General features: G+C 49.6%; 1 protein-coding gene across 1 annotated transcript in view; it reads left to right on the top strand.

Moving 5' to 3' along the window:
• Nucleotides 1–2,765: 2,765 nt before the first annotated feature.
• Nucleotides 2,766–19,760, top strand: part of ARHGAP40 (Rho GTPase activating protein 40) — a gene marked incomplete at both ends in the record, with an annotated part of 31,748 nt that continues 14,753 nt past the window's right edge. The window contains 5 exons of the mRNA XM_080925721.1: nt 2,766–2,890; nt 13,019–13,212; nt 17,121–17,338; nt 17,792–17,867; nt 18,185–18,336. Coding sequence (XP_080781847.1) covers nt 2,766–2,890; nt 13,019–13,212; nt 17,121–17,338; nt 17,792–17,867; nt 18,185–18,336 — 765 coding nt within the window. The remainder of the gene's footprint in view (nt 2,891–13,018; nt 13,213–17,120; nt 17,339–17,791; nt 17,868–18,184; nt 18,337–19,760) is intronic.

Below are 19,760 nucleotides of genomic sequence, written 5' to 3'. Positions count from 1 at the left end.
CACATACCATATATTCACACAGAACACTCATATAGAAAATTAAATTTAAAAAAAAGTGAGGCCCCTGGAAACAAGGTGTGCTGTGTCGCATGTAGACCAGGGGCGATTAAAATGTCTGCTGTGGGTTTCTCTGAGTCCTTACCACCACTGTCAGAACATGCCATGATTTCATTTAAACAAGAAAGCCGTGAACCAGAGCAGTTAAGGCATTTGCCAGAAGTCACAGAGCTTAGTGGGAAAGCTCAGTCCTCAGGATGAGGCCCCAGCACACCGTACAGGGTGGAGTAGTATTTTCCTAGGGTAATTCACTATGTAGTGAGCACAGGCAAGTGGAACAGATTCTGAGCCCAGAGCGTGGTCTCTGGGGCCTCCTGTTGTGAGGGACACGGGAGTTCAGTAGGAAGAGGGTTGTCTAGATCTCAGGTTGCCTAGGGAGGTGTTGGCAGGCTGCCAGGTGCAAGGCCCACGGGTCTGAGTCACTACTGTGACCTAGCCGGCCTGGCCGATACTCCAGTGACAGGGCCATGGGACTGAGGAATGTTGCCAGGGTGTCTTCATTCTGAAGACACACACTCTCCAGGAAGCTGGGAGGTGGCACTTCCTGCCAGAGGCTCACAGCAGGATCCCCGCTGATTGCTCACTCCTGCTTTCTCCCGGCCTCTGACTTTGTGGTGCCAGGTCAGTCGTGTAGTTGAGCCCTAGCTTTCTCACCTGGCCCTCGTTTCTGCATCCATTTGCTGTTCCCCTGGGGCTAGCTGGTTTATCGCTTCACCCAGGCCTGCTGTCTCCTTTCTCCCTCACCTGTCCATCTGTCCGTCCATCATCCACCTATCCTCTCACTTGAAGGTCCTCCTGGTTATCCCTCTCAGCCATTTTCTTAAGACATGGTGTGTGTGTGTGTGTGTGTGTGTGTGTGTGTGTGTGTGTGCATATGTACACCACAAATGGGCAGGGGCTCAAGCTGTCTAGAAGAGGGTATTGGATTCCCTGAAACTGGAATTTAAGGTGGTTGTGGGCCAATCAGTGTGAGTGTTGGGAACTGCAAATCCAGCCCACAGAGCGGTCCTCTTAACCAGTGCACATCTCTAGCTCCTTATTTAACCATTTTCTCCTTACACCCTCATTCTTCATCCATCCGTCCGTCTGTCTGTCCACACATGTGTCCATCCACCCACCCACCTATGCGTCCATCCTTCATTAAGCACCGACTGTGTTCCTCACACAAAGCTCAATGAACCCCCATCATTGCGCCAGTCTCGTGCCTCGAAGATTCACTTTATACCCGGGGAAGAGCTTAGGCAGCAGTCGGACCCAATTTCTTCCCACTTGGGTTCTTTGGTCTCCTGAGGAAGTTGTGCGGGCGAGTGGTTCATCTGCATGGTGTGATTGAGCCAGTGAGGGCCGCCTGCAAACTAGAGCTCTCGCGGTCCCCTTTCCCATGACGTAGGATCACACATAGTTCTAGGACTGGGGCTCCTACGCGGTCATGTTTCCAGTTTCTCTGACTCCATTTCTTGATTCCTTGTGTATTGGTTTCCAGACTGGGAACCGTTCTTTCGGAAGGTAAACAAGCTTTGGAGGAGGTCACTGGAGGAGAGAGCCGGTGGTGGTCTGGTCAGAGAGGAGGGGTTCATGATCTTTGGCAGAGGCAGTTTCACATCTACACCCCCTGCAGGGACTCCCTTCCACCCCTGCCTACGTGACCCAAGGCCTTCATTCTTACAGCACTTAAGAAGCTGTCTCTACCAGGAGCCTTCCTAGCTGTTCCTAGCCAGCTAGGCAGGGAGTTAAGTCCCCGACTCCTCCCCCTCAGCCTTTTGTCCAGTTGTCCCGTCCCTGCTGTTCCATGTTCAATCCTAATGCCTGTTCCCCGGAGGCCTCGGGCCCCTCCGGCTCTGCCACTCCAGGGTGCTGCTTCCTCGGCTCCCTCTGTTCCACTGCCCATTGCCCACCCTTGGTACAGCCTGCCTGCTTGTTTTCTGTATCTTGGCAAACGTCCCCCCCCCCCCCCCCCCGTTTTACAGAGGAGGAAGCCACAGCTCCCAGAGGCTTATGGGAAGGGACTAAGCCAAGGCAAAGGCTCCGGTCTCCACCAGCCACGAGCTCTGATTCTTTCCTTTTGGTTTTGTTTTGAAACTGGGAAAGCTGCAGGAGGTAGACTGCCCACACCAACAGCAGGCTTTACGTCTGGTGAAAGTGTGTTTGGCTGCTTGATTGTTTATTTTTTAATCTTTCCTTTCCTTAAAAACAAAAATAAAAAAAAAACGGTGTATGGATATCTTACCTGCATATATGTCTGCACCATATGCATATAAAACCCACATGGGCCAAAAGAGGACATTTGTATCTCCTGGACCTGGAGTTACAGATGGTTGTGAGCTGTTGTGCAGGTGCTGGGGGAATGGAAACTCCGGCCTCGGGAAGGACAAGCAGTGTTCTTAACTGCGGAGCCCTCTCTCCAGCCCAGGTTGACCTTGAACTCATGATTCTCTCTTGCTACCTTCTAACTTCTGAGATTATAGGCATGGGTAACACGATTAATTTATGTCTGCTTCCTTTTGGTGTCATTTCTGTTTTGGCTTGGGGCCAAGAAGTGTGTGCTCACACATACCTACCTGCCTGTAGGCGGTACTGGGCTGAGTCAGCCCCACCTCAGTATGGGGGTGTCCTGGAAGGGTGTGCCACAGGCAGTACCACCTTCCTCCGACTCTCACCGTGATTCATTCAGTCCCAGAGGCAGCACTGGTAGCCGCGTGTGCCTGTCCATGACAGAGCCGTCCCTTCTCCCTGCTGCCCAGATGGAGGGGCTGACTCTGCTGCCCCTGGCCTCTCCCTGTCCTCGGATCCCACGAGCCCGCATCTCCAGGCGATGGGCCCACCTGGGCTGCAGGTACCGGCGTCAAGGGTGGTGGAGGAGGATTGGGTCTGCTGTGTGGAAGGTGTCTCTTCAGTCTTCACAACAGTTCTGTGAGGCAAGGGCACCTTTAGGCTGGTGATTCTTAGCAGTTCTAAGTGATGCCAGGGACTAGCCTGGGCAAATCCATTCTTAGATGGATAATTACAGGTGTGACAGCTCCTGTCACACACATTTTGGCTCAGACACCTGGAGACTGGATGTGGTCCTTCCTCAGGAAGAGATTCAGGAAGTGGGGTTGACACTCTCATACTTAGGGCTCTGGCAGGGAGTGGTTTGCATACAGAAAGATCTTTGTGCCACATAGCGCATTCCTTGAGTGCCTGTGGGGGACAGTGGGGGCTCTGTCCCATCTGAGGGAAATGAGCTCACCAGGTGAAACCTGTTTGTCTGTCCACTTTGCCCCGGTCAGTCTGTCAGATGTGTTGGCTTCCCGTTCCTGCTGTCCGGAGACATGAAACAGGAGTTACTATCTTCGAGTCCAGTGTGCCGGGATTCCCCAAACGCCACCATCCAGCTCCCGGGGGACCTGGATTCCTTTCCCAGATGCTAAGGGCTCACACGTTACTTGGCTCATAGCCTTCCTCCATTTGCAATGCCACCATTGAGAGCCTTCTACTCTTGGCCGTGACCTTCCCTTCCATCCCTGTTGCCTCTCCTGCCTGCCTCTGCCACTAGCAGGGTGACATCAGCGGCGGCCTTGTTCCCACTCAGATGATCTGGGCTCTCCCTCATCTTGAACAGTCACAGCCACATCTGCAAAGTGTCTCCCACCTCACCTTTGCCAGAACATAGTCGTAAATTCTGGGGATTGAATGCAAACATTAGATGAGGGGCCATCCGTGTTCTATGTATCTATACATTCATCACATCATTCCTAACTACTGACCTATCACTGGCCTTCCATTACCCATCACTTCCCCTGTCTGTCCAATCATTCCATCTGTCCATCCTTCTATCGACCTATCTCTAATCTCTATCAACCCAACAACCTATCTACTAAGGTGGCTCTTCTTACCATGTCTTAATCGCCTATCAATACTGATCCAAATGTGAGAAAGTCGGCGAATGTACTCAGTGATTATGGCTGTAAGTACAAACAGTGACCCTTTAAGAGTGTGGAATTTCATAGCTTCCCCTTTGTTTACTTACAACAATACGAAAGGAACAAAATCTCGCTTTCAGAACAGCGGCTTTCCAAACGACAGGGTTACGTAAGCATTGTCTTAAGTTTTATTTGTATTCTTTTTGAGACATCCTCTCACTACATGTCGCCTGAGCTTGCTTCAAAGTTTCAGTCCTTGTGCATCTGCCTCCCCAGTGCAGAGGTCACCATGCCCAGCATTGTCATCGTTTTTTTAAGTGTTTAAAGACAATCCTAGTAAAGGAGCCGAGGAGATGACTTAGTGGGTGAACCGCTGTCTTTGCAAACAAAAGGACCTCAGTTTAGATCCAAAACATGCAGGTAAAAGCCGGGAGCAGAGGTGTGAGCCAGGAGCAGAGGTGTGAACCAGGAGCAGTGGTGTGAACTGGGAGTAGTCAGTGGTGTGAACCGGGAGCAGTGGTGTGAGCTGGGCGCAGTGCTGTGCACCTCTTACCCAGAGCTGGGCAGGGGCTGTGTGAAGCCAGGTGGATCACTCAGGTTCATCAGCAGCCAGGCCGTCTGTCTGAAACTGGGAGAAGCAGTCTCGAGAATATCAGGTGCAGAACAGTGGAGGCAGAAACCTGATGCAAAGGGTCACTCTTGGCTTGCACAGGTGAGAACACCTCCCACACACTCATTCATACCCATGCACATACCACACATAGACACACACACATACACACCCATATACATACACAGGGACACACACCACAAACACTCACACATACCCATACACACACACACACACACACACACACACACACACACACACACACACAACCACTCATACATGCATACATACACAAATGAAACTGAAAAATCATAAATTACCACTGAAGACATGTCCTCCAATGTACAATATACTGAATAGTTTTGTTCATCAAAATGATATTAAGTATATGATCAGCCGGTGCTTTACAGCGAACTCCACCATGAATGGCGAACAGCCGACTCTCTTTCTCTGTTCGGCGAGAATGGAGTTCACTGTCCCCCGACTGGAAACCGCTTCCCTGGGATGGTTGTGGTTGCGACTCCTCTAGGATACCATCCACAAGTCACCATGTCAAACTTCCCACTGTGACAGTTCCTCTCACCAGGCATTCCCTGAGCCATTTATTTATCCGGAAAATTCCAGCGAGGCCACAGCCTTCAAGTCACACTCCATTTGGCATTGGCTTCCTGCACCTGTGTGTCTGCATGTGGCAGTCCAGGGCTGGCCCCTCAGATCTGTTGGGGAAATAGTCGTTTGATGAATTAAATCTCACTGCTGGTTTGTGAAGTTCCTGGTGGGCAGGGAGGCAGAAGTCCAAATAGGTAGTGTGGGAGGAAGACAGGAAGGTTTGCAAAAGTCAGCGTTCCATCTAGTAGGGCTTCCTATAAAGTGAACAGGGCTCAGGCACAGAATCTTAAAACTGTGCAACATTGCAGTGTTGGTCTTGGGGGGAGTCTTGAAGTCCTATCTGAGCAAGGTGGCTTTGGCAGGATCTCTTTCCACTTCCCCACCCCGGTAGAAATGTATTTTCTGTTAGCTACCCAAAACTGTAAGGAAAGTTCCATTTCCCACGTGGTAACTAGCAAATACTTACACCACGCTTACTTTACTTGTGTGTGTATGTGTGTGGGGGTTGTCAGACGACAGTTTGCATGAGCTGGCTCTCTCCTCCCACCCTGTGAGACCTAGAGTGGAACCCGGGTTGTCAGGTTTGGTGGCAAGTGTCTTTACAGGCTGAGCCATATCTCACTGGCCACAGCTGTGTGGTGACTTGATTCCTGGAAGCCGCCCACTGTGGTTGGTGAGCCGTAACTGAGCCGAGATGTTGTAGCCTCTGCTGTGAAAGGACCATCAATGATTTGAAACCAGGGAAACACAAGCTGTCTCCAGGGGACATCATGAGGCAGTGGCTCTGAAGGACAGGCAGGCAGTGCCTTCTGGTAGGGAGCTGCCATAGTTTCATGGTGGGGACGGCATATGCTGCGTACCTGTGGCCATGGCTTTCTTTCCCAAAGGCAGGATGCACGTCTGTGGTCCTAGCCATCCCTTTGTAGTTCATCCAGCGCTCTGTGGACCAAGGATGAGCCGAGTAACTTTGACCTCTTTGGGTACCAGTACTTAATGACTTGTGTGACTGCCATGGGAAAGCACTGTTTACTGTGAAAAAAAATTTAGAAGCAAAATTCACTTGTCTTTCCCACCTCCGACCCACAAAGACAGTCACCAAGAATGGTTTAGTGCACACCCTGAAGGATTTTATGCTTTGTAAACACACACACACACACACACACACACACACACATGTATATGTAAAATGTCTATGTGACGATGCATGTTGTCAATGTAAGAGGATCTGTTCTTACTAGGAGATAAAACCCCATTACAACTATGAGGGTTTAGATTACACTCCTCTAAGCATGCCTCTGGGGGGGGCTGTCCTGATTAGGGGTGAAGACCTACCCTATAGAGGAGGCAGGCATTATTCCCTGGACAACATCAAGAAGAAACTGTCTTAGGTACATACACCATTAACCCCAGCACTCAGGATGCAGAGTCGGGGGAGATGTCTGTGAGTTCAAGGTCAAGTCTGGTCTCCATAGGGAGTTCCAGGTTAGTCGTCGATACAGTGAGATCCTGTCTCAAGATAGACAGATGGGTGGACAGACAGATAGGCAGGCAAGCAGGCCGATATAAAAATAAGATGAAAGACTTAGGCTGAGCACAAGTATTTATCACTCCACTTCTTGGCCACAGATACAGTGTAACTGAGTACCACAGATACAATGTAACCAAGTGCCACAGATACAATGTAACCGAGTGCCAGCCAAAGCATCTGGAATCCCCCATCGTGATAGACTACATTCCCCAAGCTGAGCCAAAGGAAAGACTCCCATCCTTAAGTTGCTTTTGCCAGAGGTTTTATCACAGTGGCAGGAAGCTCTTCATTACATAACTCAGACATTATATACGATCCTTTCATGTATTTGTGGATGAGCGTGCACACACTCCCTGGTGTACTGTACAGTCTACGGAAGAAAAACCTTTCCCACCTGACAGCTGCTGGAGACAGGTCGATGTTGCCTCTCCAGGGTGCCTAGCTGCTTCTCTTGTGTCTTGTCTACTGGCCTCCTCTGAATGGAATTTGAGGTCCTTTTCCGGGCTCTTGTTTTTTGGGGGGTACTGCTGCGAGGTGTTCTGCAATGCTCTCATGCTATATCACTGGAAATTTCTCTCTCCACAGGGATCACTGACCTCACAATGTATAAACTTTGAGAACATTGAAATATGTCCTGGGGGGGGGTGGGGTTCCAGGCACGCATTGCTCCTGACCATCTCAAGAGGTCAGGAACTTGATTCCTTGTGCTCTTGGCATTCTTGTTTTTAGGCTTGTATTTCAGTTAGGGGTGTTTTTGTTTGTCTGTTTTTCTATTGCCACATGCTATTTACCACAGCACACGTGGGTTGAAAAGAAAACTGTGAGGAGTTGGTTCTGTCTTTCCACCTTTATGTGAGTCCTGGGAATCAAACTCGAGTCATGAGGTTTGCACTGCAAGCTCCTCTACCCTCTTTACCATCTCCCTGGCCATGTTTCTCGGTGTTATTATTATTATTTTAAGACAAGGTCTCACTATGGAGCTGTGGGTATCCTGGAACTCACTCTGTAGACGTAGCTTTACACTCAGAGATCTATCTGATTGCCACTGCCTCTAGAATGATTGGATTAAAGGCATTTACCACCACACCTGGGTCATTCTTGACATTTATTATTGTACTTTTTGGTTTTTATTGATTGAATCCAAATAAACTTGTCGTGTGTGTGTGTGTGTGTGTGTGTGTGTCTGTCGGCCTGTCTGTCTTTTGAGACAGTGTCTCATGCTGTCCAGGCTGGCCTAAACTCAGAAAGTAGGAGAAGACAACCTTGGGTTGTAATCCTCCTGCCTCAGAGCACTGGGATTACAGGCGTGCACAGCAGCACATCATTTATGTGGTGTTCAGCATCTGACGGCACCCTCTAGGCCAGCCTTCTATCAACTGAGCTGCCCCTCCAGCCCCATCACTTGCCTTTCTAAGATCGCTGCCCATAGGCTGGGCAGCTTTTCTCATACTCCGTCCCTGGCAGAATTTCCAAGCTGAAGCCAAGAGGCAGGCAGACCCATTTAGGTCCTAGCGCCACTGTCAGGCTCCGCCAATAATAGCTAGGTAGCCTGGCTGATGACACCCTAGTAGCTCGTGAGCCAGGTCACACTTTACATCCTCAACTCACACTGCAGTCACCTGCCATCGAAGTCAGAAATGTGCAGATGTAAGATCGGAGTGAATCACAAGTGCACAGTGGAAGTGACAAGGTCAACCTGCATCTCAGAGCCTTCAGCACACGCCACTTGCCAGCTGTGTGCTCGGAGGGTCACGACTCCACCTCTCGGAGCCTAATTTTCCTCAGCTTTAAATGCTCATGGCCAGCAGTGATGGACTTACTGTGAGGGTAAAATGGAGTCTGTGCTTGGCACGGTGACTGATGTACAGGGCGTGAACGATGCACCTCAGTGGTCAAAGGGAGCATGCGTGGAGGCCTGTTCCCATGGGAACAGCAGACCCAGCCCCCTGGTTTCCTGCAGTGTTAGTTTGATTTAGAGTTCTGAATCCACACCCTCCTTACGAAAGGCCCCTCTTCTCCAAACCCATTCTTCGGTACTCAGATCCGTGGTACTCTGAGAGTGGTTGTCATCATCATGAACATCCTCGGGGGTCTCCACTGCGGGACACAGAGCTGGGCAGGAGCACCAAAGCCCGTCACTGGCCTGGGACCCTGTTTACATACCTTTCCTCAGGCATCCATGACTACCAACTCCTCAGCAGCCTCGGGAGTGAGAATGTCGTGACTCACACTCAGGCCAGGTCTGAGGAGTCCTCAGCTGTTTGTCCTTCTGGTGGGTGAAGTATCTCACCAGTTTGAACGTACATTTTCCTCACCACTGTGGGTTCTGCATCCTTTCATTTTCAACGTGAGTAGAATATATCAAGTTTCCTAACCTATTGATATTTTATTCTTGATTTCTGCAAACTCTTTCTAAATTAGATAAGGCATTGTTGTCTAATTTTTATTTACATTTACTTGTTTACTGTGTGTGTGTGTGTGTGTGTGTGGTGTGTGTGTGTGTGTGTGTGTGGTGCATGCATATGTGTATATGTGTATGCCTCTGTGTGTGGGGTGTGTGTGTGTGTGTGTGTATGCCTCTGTCTGTGTATGTATGTGTATGTGGTATATGTATGTGTGTGTGCATGTGTATGCCTCTGTGTGTGTGTGGTATATGTGTGTGTGCATGTGTATGCCTCTGTGTGTATGTGTGTGTGTGTGTTTGTGTGTGTGTGGTGTATGCATGGGAGCTAGAGTGTCACTTGAGGTTTCTTCTTGTACTGCTCTTGACTGTATTTTATTTAATACACGTCTTTCACTAGCTTTAGCTCTGCTTTAGCTGGACTGAAAGCCAAGGAGCCTGTGGGATCCTCCCATCCCCAGCCCTCCCCCGGCGCCAGGATTATAGGCACACATTACCGCACCTGCTTTTTCAGTAGGTGCTGGGGCTCCAAACTCAGGTCCTCAGGTTGCACTTTATCCATCCAGCCTCCTCCCAGCCCTGCTGTCTGCCTCTTAAGCCCTCGAATACCCCAGGGAAATGGAGAAAGATTCCTACAGTGGCTGCCTTTGTGGCATGGTAAGGGCCAGGCAAGCCAAGGTGAGCCAGTGCTTTTCTCACGGTGATACTGGTTTCCGGCTGCTTTGTAGAAGGGCTCTTTTGGAAACAAGGTGGCCCCTGTAAGACCTTAGAGCCACTAAATCATCAGTGTTGGTCATCTACAAGCAGCATGCCACTGTCTGGAGAGAAAACCTACAAATCTTAAAGATTTATTTATTTAATGTATGAGTACACTGTCTCTGTCTTCAGACCCACCAGAAGAGGGCATCAGATCCCATTACAGATGGTTGTGAGCCACCATGTGGTCGCTGGGATTTGAACTCAGGTCCTCTGGAAGGGCAGTCCATGCTCTAACCACTGAGCCATCCCTCCAGCCCAGGGATGAGGGTTCATTGTGCCGTTTTTATACACGCACGTCATTCTGCCTTGCTCACAGCCAGTGAGGCTCTCTCCTGGGTCTGCTCCTGCTGGTCCTCTCTGTGTTCGTTTTCTGATTCTTTTCTTAAAGAACAACAAACAAGCAAACAAACAACAGCAACAAACTCGAGTGTGTGTGGTGTTTGCACATGTATGTATTTTCTGTGTGTACTCTAGGAGTGTGTGTCTAGGAGTAATTGTACACATGCGCTCGCTTGTGAAGGCCAGAAGTCAATGTCTTCCTCTCTTGGGTCCTACTGAGAGCTAACCACTTGTCTAGCTTACCTAGTCAGCAAGTCCTGGGGTCTGTCTTTACATGTCCAGTGCTAGGGCTCCAGATGTGTGCACCATGTGGGGCTTTTCCTGGGTTCTGGGGACCCAAACTCAGGTCCTCATACTAGAACTGCAAGCGCTACTCATAAACCATCTTCAGTTTCCCTGAGAGATTTTAAGTTCTCCTTAACCTCCTCTCCCAAAGACAGCCATAACCCCCAGGGCCGATGGGTCGGTTGGGCCAAAAGCAACACATCAGGACACAAGGGAGACTTTGATGAGATTTGGGGTGTGGGGCCTGTTTAACGAGGTTATTGATACATCTTTCACCTGGTATTTCCAGAATATTTTAGCATGTAACCAATATGAAATATTAATGGATAGTCATTTCACCTTTGACTATCTTCTGAAGCATGGCGTCTTCTGAATCTGGAACCTACTTTTTATTTATAACAACATCTGCTGTGATGCTGCTTTCTCATCTGGAAGCTTCCGTGTGCAGATGGACAATACGTTCCTGCTCCCAAGGTGTCCTGAACACACCTCCATGCCACGGGAGCCCCTTTTTTCCTTGTGACAAGGTATCCAACAAGAGCAATTTAAGAAAAGAAGCTTCCATCTGGCTTCCTATGTGAAGGAACAGAAGCCATAGGCAGAGACAGATGAATGCTGCGTGTGTGTGTGTGTGTGTGTGTGTGTGCGTGCATGTGTATGTATATGTGTATGCATCCGAGTCTGTGTGTATATTCGTGCATGTGTGTGTGCATCTGTGTTCATGTGTGTTTGTTGCATGTGTGTGTGTTGCACGTGTGTGTATATTTGGGTATGTGTATGTGTGTGCATGTCTGTGCATGGGTATGTGTATGCATTCATGCATGTGTGTCCAGGGCCTTGTACAGGCTAGGCAAGCATTCTGCTTGAGCTACATCTTCAGCCCAGCGAGCACCATTATAATTCAAAGAATGGGTACACTGGCTGAGTCCTGTTTCGTTTTTATTGTTGTATCTAAAAGGAAAGCTACCGCCCCAGAGGGTTTTGAGGAGCCTGCTAGATGAGACACGGACATTTGCAGCCTTGATAAACAACCTCTCGTCCTCCCTGCCCTCCCCACATGCACACAGCCTCACAGAGGCCAGTGTAGCATTTCCGATGTGCAGGTTGTGCTCTGTGCAATAAGGTTCAGCTTGTGTACTATGCATTGTGTAGTAAAGGTGTGACTCCAAAGGTGTGACATTCACACAGGCTGAGTCCTGACAGTGCATGTGTGTATACATGCTCATGGAAGGACGTGCACCCGAGGTTCCCTGCTCCAGTGACGTGCACATGGCTGTGTCCTGAGGTCACTATAGATGACCACGTCTCAGAAGCCTGGTCCCTGCCTTCTCTAGGCTTGAGTCACTCATTAGTGTTGGAAATGGGAATGTGTGAAGTGCACACACTGCTGGTGGCAGGTATGTGGCATCTGGGATTGTGTACGAGTAGGAAAATGTAGGCTCCTGCCCATCTTGGCAGTGTTGTTTGGTTGCTCAGCAGTATACTGTATTAGTCAGCTATTGCTGTGTAACAAATGACCCCGAACTCAACCATCAGTCATTTCTAAAATCTACAACCATTTGTTCTTCTTCAAGAGTCTGTATTTTGATCATTGTCTTTGTTAACGCTCATCCAACTTCACCCCTGTGTTCCTTTTCTCATCCTCTGGCCCGTGTGTATGTATGTGTGTGTGTGTGTGTGTGTGTGTGTGTGTATGTATGTGTGTGTGTGTGTGTGTGTGTATGTGTGTGTGTGTGTGTGTGTGTATGTGTGTGTGTGTGTGTATGTGTGTGTGTGTATGTGTGTGTGTGTGTGTGTGTGGGTGTGTGTGTGTGTGTGTTCTGTGTTAGAGGCCAGAGGAATGGAGGGATCTTGTCTGGTATCAATACTAAGCGTGAACAGTTATAGAATTTTCTAGACATACTCACTTCTCATTTGAGGAACCTGGGGGTATTGTCCCTCCTTCTCACCTGATAGGGTCAGCTAAAGGTCCAGTAGCCGGTGGGTGTCAGGGTAATTATTTGGGGGCATTATTGGCACCATGGTGCCTGGAACCTCTGGCTCTGATGGGGGCCGAGAAGCATCCACCCAAGCTTATTGGGTGTCCTGGGCTGTCATTTCCTGGGATCAGGAGCCTGAGTCTGTCTCATTCTGGAGTTATCTGGCTGCACAAGTACATGTTGTGTAGAAGGACAAGGAGGGTCAAGGACGGGAGCAGGAGTTCCAAAACTGCGCAGTCTGACAGTCTGGGACTCGGACCCTTACTCCCATCTCTTGTGGCTGCAGAGGCCAGTCTCCGGGGTGATTTTAGGTCTTATCAAGTTGACAGTTGAGGTTGACTGTCACACAAGCCAAGGACTGTTGGCCATGCTAAGGAAGCACTTTGGACCTTTGGTTGTCTGACATTAGCAGCATTGCCTGTGGCCAAAGGTTCTGAAAGACGTTACAGGTGGATTTGCTGAGAGCCATTGTTCAGTATCTGGGGCTGCACTAACTTCAGACACAAGAGCTGAGCTGCCCTGACCACCTTCTTCCTTTTACTCGTACAGCCCTGACCCCTCTTCAGGCCCCACAAATCTGCCACAGCACCCTCTGAAGCCACGCCCTGCTGACTGTGCTCACCCCCAGATGTCCTGGGCAGAAAGCTTGTCTGTGGACAGCTTCTGGAGGGAGGCAGAACGGACCCAACCGAGGGATGAAATGAAGAAGGAAGACTGTGGAGGCAGAAGCCAGCTCCTAGAAGGTGAGACTAGCTGGGCCTGCAAGCTGGATGTTCAGGCCTTTTTCTGAAGGAAGCGGCGTGTCAGGGCCCACACACAGCTAGAGCACAGAGGAGTTCTTTGCTTGGACTATTACAGTAGCCTCTCCACTGAGCTTCCTGTGGCATTGTCAAAAAGTATCGTCCTATAAGGCCCGCTGGTTTGTCTCCATTTGATGAACTAATTCAAGAAATATCTATTGAGTGTCTCCTGTCTGCCAGGCCAAATGTTTAGACACTGGGATACAATGGAAAATCCAAACAGCCTATGGAAACCTGACATTCTATAGATTCTAAGCACTCTATATAATACTCTTGACTCTCTCTGTCTCTCAGGACCCCAGCTGCCATATGTCCCTGTAATGGCATCAGAAGCCGTTGTTAACATGTCTCACTGTTTTGGGGCTGACAGGGCTCAGCTAGATCTCCTTCAGTGACAAGCCCAAGGTCACCTGGCTCAGACATCTCAAGGGACTTCTTACCCATATGCCTGGGAGCAAGTGTGACCTCACACATGTGTGGCCTGGGTCTAGACTGCCTCCACGTGGCCTCTGTGTGTGGTCCAGGCCTCCTCACAACAGGACATCTGGGTTTAAAGAGTAAAGCCCGAGGAAGAGCCACAGTGGATGCTCCCAGCCAGCCGTGGAAGACAGCCACTGCTGCTCTGTGCTTCTTATCACCCTATGTGCACCCATAGTCTAGGGGAGGGGACCCCATCTCTTGGTGGGATGACACTCTAGGCCACAAACCCTTCCAGAACTGGCCTGGAGTCTGTCTCAGCCTCACCCTCCTGTCTGTCACTCCACCACCCTCTTCTCCCCGAGGCCTCCTTGACATTTCCAACCATGAAAGCACACCCCTGCCTTTGTCCCCATTGCCTCCTCTTTCTAGAATATTCTTTGTCCTGGCATCTAACAAGGTGATCTGCGCTTAGCCAGCTGCCGAGCTCAGAAAGTGCTTCCTAGCTTCCCTCTTTACTACAGTGCTCTGACAAGCCCTGGACCCCTGGCCCATGTTATTCATTTCTGTAGCAATGCTCATACCTTGGCATCTCCATCACAGTTGCTCATACATGGCCATCATTCACTTTCCACGAGGCCAGGGCATCGCCGGCCCTTCCCACGTCAGCCTGCGTGCTGGTATCTGGAACAACTGGCCACGTTCCCAATGCCGCAGGGTGTGACTGTGCTGCCCACGTGGAAACTCTCTGACTTGGCCCATGCCTCGACTTCGATGGCCTTGGTTGGCCAAATCGGGCATTTGAGACTTTACAGGCTGATGCTAATTTCTTGGTGCAGGGGCTCCAAGAAATGCAAATCTCTGGTGAGCCAGAGGTGGACACAAGAGCTGGGCTTGCCTGCCTTATTCTACAGCCAGCAAGTGCATCAAAACCCCAACATGGGCTGGAGTCAGAAGGCCGGAAGGCTGGAGCCCCTTCAGACGACAAAATAAACACAGAACTTGTGTAGACTCCGGACAGATGGAGCAAAGAGTGCATGTGGTTCATTATCATCATTCTCCTTTAGTGTAGGAATTAAATAGATTTAATTATTTTCTATTTATATTAATTATTATATATGATATATTAATAACATAGATATAAAATATTTACATGAATTGTTTTGGATACACTGTAGCTGTCATCAGACACTCCAGAAGATGGCATCAGATCCCATTACAGATGGTTGTGAGCCACCATGTGGTTGCTGGGATTTGAACTCAGGTCCTCTGGAAGGGCAGTCCGTGCTCTAACCACTGAGCCATCCCTCCAGCCCAGGGATGAGGGTTCATTGTGCCGTTTTTATACAAGCACATCATTCTGCCTTGCTCACAGCCAGCTGAGGCTCTTTCCTGGGTATGCTCCTGCTGGTCCTCTCTGTGTTCATTTTCTTCTTCACTTCTACGTACGGCGGGTGATGAAGTAGTCCTCACATGTGGATAGCGTTCCTTTACCACAGCTTTAGGGTAGTCCCAACTGTTACCGCTCTTGTCGGCAGGTGGACCTGGGAGAAGGGAGCCCCCAAATCAGGCAGAGCAAAGTCTCATGCAGCAGCCAACTTTATTCAGAGCATCGGACAACGTATACTCTGAGGGTTGAGAAGAGTCACAGGACAAGCTGCACGTAGTACATGTTTTCCCTAGAAGCACATAAACAAACGGCCAGTTGTAATGAGCAACCTGAAGTGAGCTCACTCCTGGGAGAGGCAGGAAAGCACATTCCAAGAACAACTGAGACCACAAGACTCTTGCCTTGTTACCTTGGGGTTTTCTCACAAGCACACAGAATTCTCCTCTTACAGTTCCATTCTTAGACTACACAGCTCTGCTGGGTCTGCCTGCCTTTGAGTCAGGACTCAGAACGGCTTAACTTTCCCCTTTTCTTTTCCTCTGTCTTTTTCTTCCAGATGCTGCCCAGAGCCTAGGCATGCTTCCTCTGGGAGTCTGTGCTTACCATCCTTTCTCCAAAACTTTCTACCTACCATGTGCCTGCTGGTCCTCCAAGGCTGACCTCTATGCCAGCTTAACTCAAACAGCATGGCTCTCTCCCTCCCTCCTTCCCTCTCTCCCTTCCTCTCCTTCTCCCTCCCCCTCTTCCCCTCCCTCCCTTTCTCTCCCTCTCCCTCCCCTCTCCCTCCTCCTCTTCCTTTCCCTCTCCCCTCACTCCCTCCCTCCCTCTCCCCCTCTCTCCCTCCCTCCCTCTCCCCCTCCTTCTACCTCTCCCCTTCCCTCTACCCCCCTCTCCCTCCCTTTCCATCTTCCTCTTCCTCCCCCCCCCCCATCTTCTGGACAACTGCTGAGGTTCATGGCTTGCCTGCCCTGAGATTTTTTTTTTTTTCTTTTAAGTTCTAATAAAATTGTCCTCAAGCTTAAAAACAAAGTTAGAAGTATAGTTGATGACTAAGGGGAAATGTTCAGGAAGTCATTAGCTCTACTAAACACTATATGAGCATATTAATTGCCTTTCTTCCTGCTGTGCTACAGTGCCCTACAGAAGCCTACAGTGTTTACAGATTTATTTATTTTTATGTATATGGGCACTTTACCTACATGTCTATCTGTGCATCACGTGTATATGGTACCTACAGAAACCAGAAGAGGGCATCAGCTCCCCTGGAATCAGAGTTACAGACCACATGGTACTGAGAACCAAACTGGGATCCTCTGGAAAAGCAGCCAGTGCTCTTAACCACTGAGCCCCTCCCCAGGCTCTTGTGTGGTTATTTTGAAGCCATCAGCTCTTTTCAGACTAACCTGTCCAACACACGAGGCAGAACTACACGTGTCTCGCTAGCCCTAGCCCCCTCGAAGTTCCACACAGCTCCCTAGGTAATTGCTTGGAGTGTTCACAACAAGGCAGTGTCTCCCCAGGGAGGTCTGGAGAGCACCAAGTCAGGGAAGCTGGGGCCGGTGGCCTGGGTACAGCGTCCTAGCCCCTGGCCTGAACTGGAGCAAAATCCCAGCAGATGGGACCAGAAGCTATAGTCTCAGTGTGGTTTTGCTATAGGATCCTGGCATGAAACCCAACCAAGGGCACTATTCCAACATATAAAGGTCTTGCACAGAGGGTCTATGCTGTTCATGACCCTCCATGACGCTGTGGTTGGTGTCTTTACCAGAACTGGGAGTGGAAGTAGTTTTGTGCTTATAATCCAGAGCCCAAGTGCATGGCGCGCCCTCCCTGGCTTGCTGTCTCCAAAAGTTCACTCGTACAGGTTTGAATCTGGATGCTGGCCAATGCCGCAAGCACCCCCAGTTCTTACCTGGGGAGAATTATGAGCACTGCAGAACTCACACACTTCGCATCTGCACGGAATACGGTTCTATGCGAGGCTTACATTAGTGAGCATGAAGTTCTATGTGTTAATCTGATGTCCTTCCTCTGTCCGTCAAAGGGGACACCGAATCCCAGTGGCTACAGGACACAGGCCTGTCGGGCCTTGTTGGTGGTCTGGGCTTGGATGGTGATCATCAGGTACTCCTGTCTACACTGACACAGACCCAGGTGGCTGCCGTGTGCCGCCGCCTAGACATCTATGCCCGCTCAGCCCGAAGACGACAGAAGGCGCCCATCAGAGACGTCAGGGATATCTTTGGGGTCTTCGCGTCAAGGGTGAGAGCCATTGGGTGCTATCTCTCTGGGGTTTCTGTGATGTCACGTCGGCTTTCCTGGGCCTCTCTGCGTGTCAGCGTGTCGTGTCCCGTGTTCGTGCGCTGCCCCGACCACGGTGTATATGCTTGTTGCTACCATGACCCTGGATGCATCTGAAAGCTTAGGCCCTGTCGAAGTCACTACCAATGCAAACTCCATGCTTCAGGCTGTTATCTCCATGTTCTTCTGGCACTGAAGCCGGGTAAACTATGGGCATCTTCTTTCCAGGATCCGTAGGAAGGACACAACCCTGTAGTGAAAATGATAAACTCGGAGCTAGACAGTCAGGTTGTCTACTCAGTTTCTGTGGGATCTTGGCTGAACAACTTAGTCTCTCTGGGCTTCAGTTGCTCTACCAGTGAGTGTTTCTTATCTCCCGCAGGATTAATTGGGTTCTGTCTGTCATTTGTATAGGAATTGGCTCCAGAGGATGGCGACTCAGGGATGAAATGGACCAAGATCAATTCTGAGGATTCTGTGTCTCCCCTAAGTAAGTGGGCTTCACGTTTGAAGGCTCTGGGAAGCCAAGCTGCCTCAGCCTCTCTGTGGAGCAAGAGAACGCTCATCTCTGCACCTTCCCTGGTTCCTCTCCCTCCCTGCACAAGGGTAGCAGGAAGAAACTCCAAGGGGACAAGGTGTTCCCTAAACGGACCACTGCCTTCATGCTTGCAGGCCTCAGACTAGAAAATCTGTAGCTGGGTAAACACTTTTGTGGGCCTCAGATAAGAACTCACTTCCTGGACAGCGAACCCTTAGCCTAAGAACTTGCTTCCTAGTCAAGCCTGTCTCCTGGCTTTCGTTTTGAAGGAGCTGCAGATCCCGGGGGATCTCAGGAACCCGCTGGGATGGAGGAGGTCTTCAACATGGACTGTGCTTACTCCGAACAAGCCGCAGCGCTTCTGCAGAGGACCTGGTCTTCCCCAGGAGGCACCAGTGCCTGGGGCAAGGGATCCCTGCCGGTGAGGATGCTGGCCCTAGGTCTTGGAGCACCACCCCACAGTTCCTCACAGCTGCCAGGCACCTAGCAGAGAAGCTATTGGATCATTCACTCACTCGGTTCCTCCTGCAGCTGTTATCTGGGTGGCTTTTGGGTATCGGGGACCAGGAATGGGGGTCAGTGGAATGGTTCAGTGGACAGAGGAGTTTGCTGCCCGGCCTGACAACCTGAGTTCAGTCTCTGGTCCCACATGGTAGAAAGACAGAACAGACTACTCCAAGTTGTCCCCTGACTACCACATGTTTTATGGCACATGAATGCCTACACACACAGAAAGGCACATGAGAACATACACCACATGAGAACACATATATGTACACACATAAGCACACTTACACAGGCTATAAAAAATATTAAATACATTCTACTAATAAAAAAGATTGAAATTTAAGTCAGTAATGTATGCGGTGGTAAAATATGTGTTTGTAGCTGTGTGAGGTTCCATGCAGATCAAGGACTGGAACTCTCCACTCCACGAAGCACACCCTCCCTCCATACCCTTTGAAGTGGTCCCTCCCACAGACAGACAGTCTGCTGTATTCTGACTTCTTTCAGAGAATGCAGCCTTCCCAGGATTTGCATTTACCAAGAGAGTTTTTCACTGACTACAGCATGATGTGCTTGAATAACCATGGGATCATTTACAGAGGGCCACCTCCTGGAGGTGTCAGTCCCTAGGCTTCCTGCACACATACTTGTGGTCTCAGCTTTCCTGGGAGATGAGTATACCATTATGCCCTCAGTTTTTTGGCAGATGAAGGAGAAGTAAGTTTAGAGATATAAAATGATGAGCCAGCTGGCACAGACGTCAGAACCTGGGCTCTACAGCTGCCAAGTTCAAGTCAACCGGCTAATTGCTACTCTCTACAAATTAGGGGGGTTGCCTCCCACCTGCAGTGACCTCTATCGAAGAATGAAAGCACTTCAATTCATCTGAATAGAAACCACACACACACACACACACACACACACACACACACACTTTAAAGACAGGGCCTTATTATACAGCATGGCTGGCCTGGACTTTGCTTGTAGACAAGGCTAGCCTCAAACTCAGAGTTCTGAGTGGCTCAGACTCCTGAGTGTCAGGATTAAGGTGCATGTCAGCATTTGAATCTATGAAGCAGGAGCCATTGTCTAGTCATAATTATAAAATACAGCTATGGAATAAAATTCAGCTATGGAATAAAATTTGCCTCAATAAATAAGATGATAAGTGATTGACAGGTGTGGTGCTATGCACCTTGAATCCCAGGGCTCAGTTGGTGGAGCCATACAGATCTCTGTGAGTTAAAGGCTAGCCTGGTCTAAACAGTAAAATCCTGTATCTGATACATACATACATACATACATACATACATACATACATACATACATACATGTATA

Source organism: Micromys minutus (assembly GCF_963924665.1).
Source record: "Micromys minutus genome assembly, chromosome: 11".
Lineage (NCBI taxonomy): Eukaryota > Metazoa > Chordata > Mammalia > Rodentia > Muridae > Micromys > Micromys minutus.
This window is presented reverse-complemented; position numbering and strand designations above follow the sequence as displayed.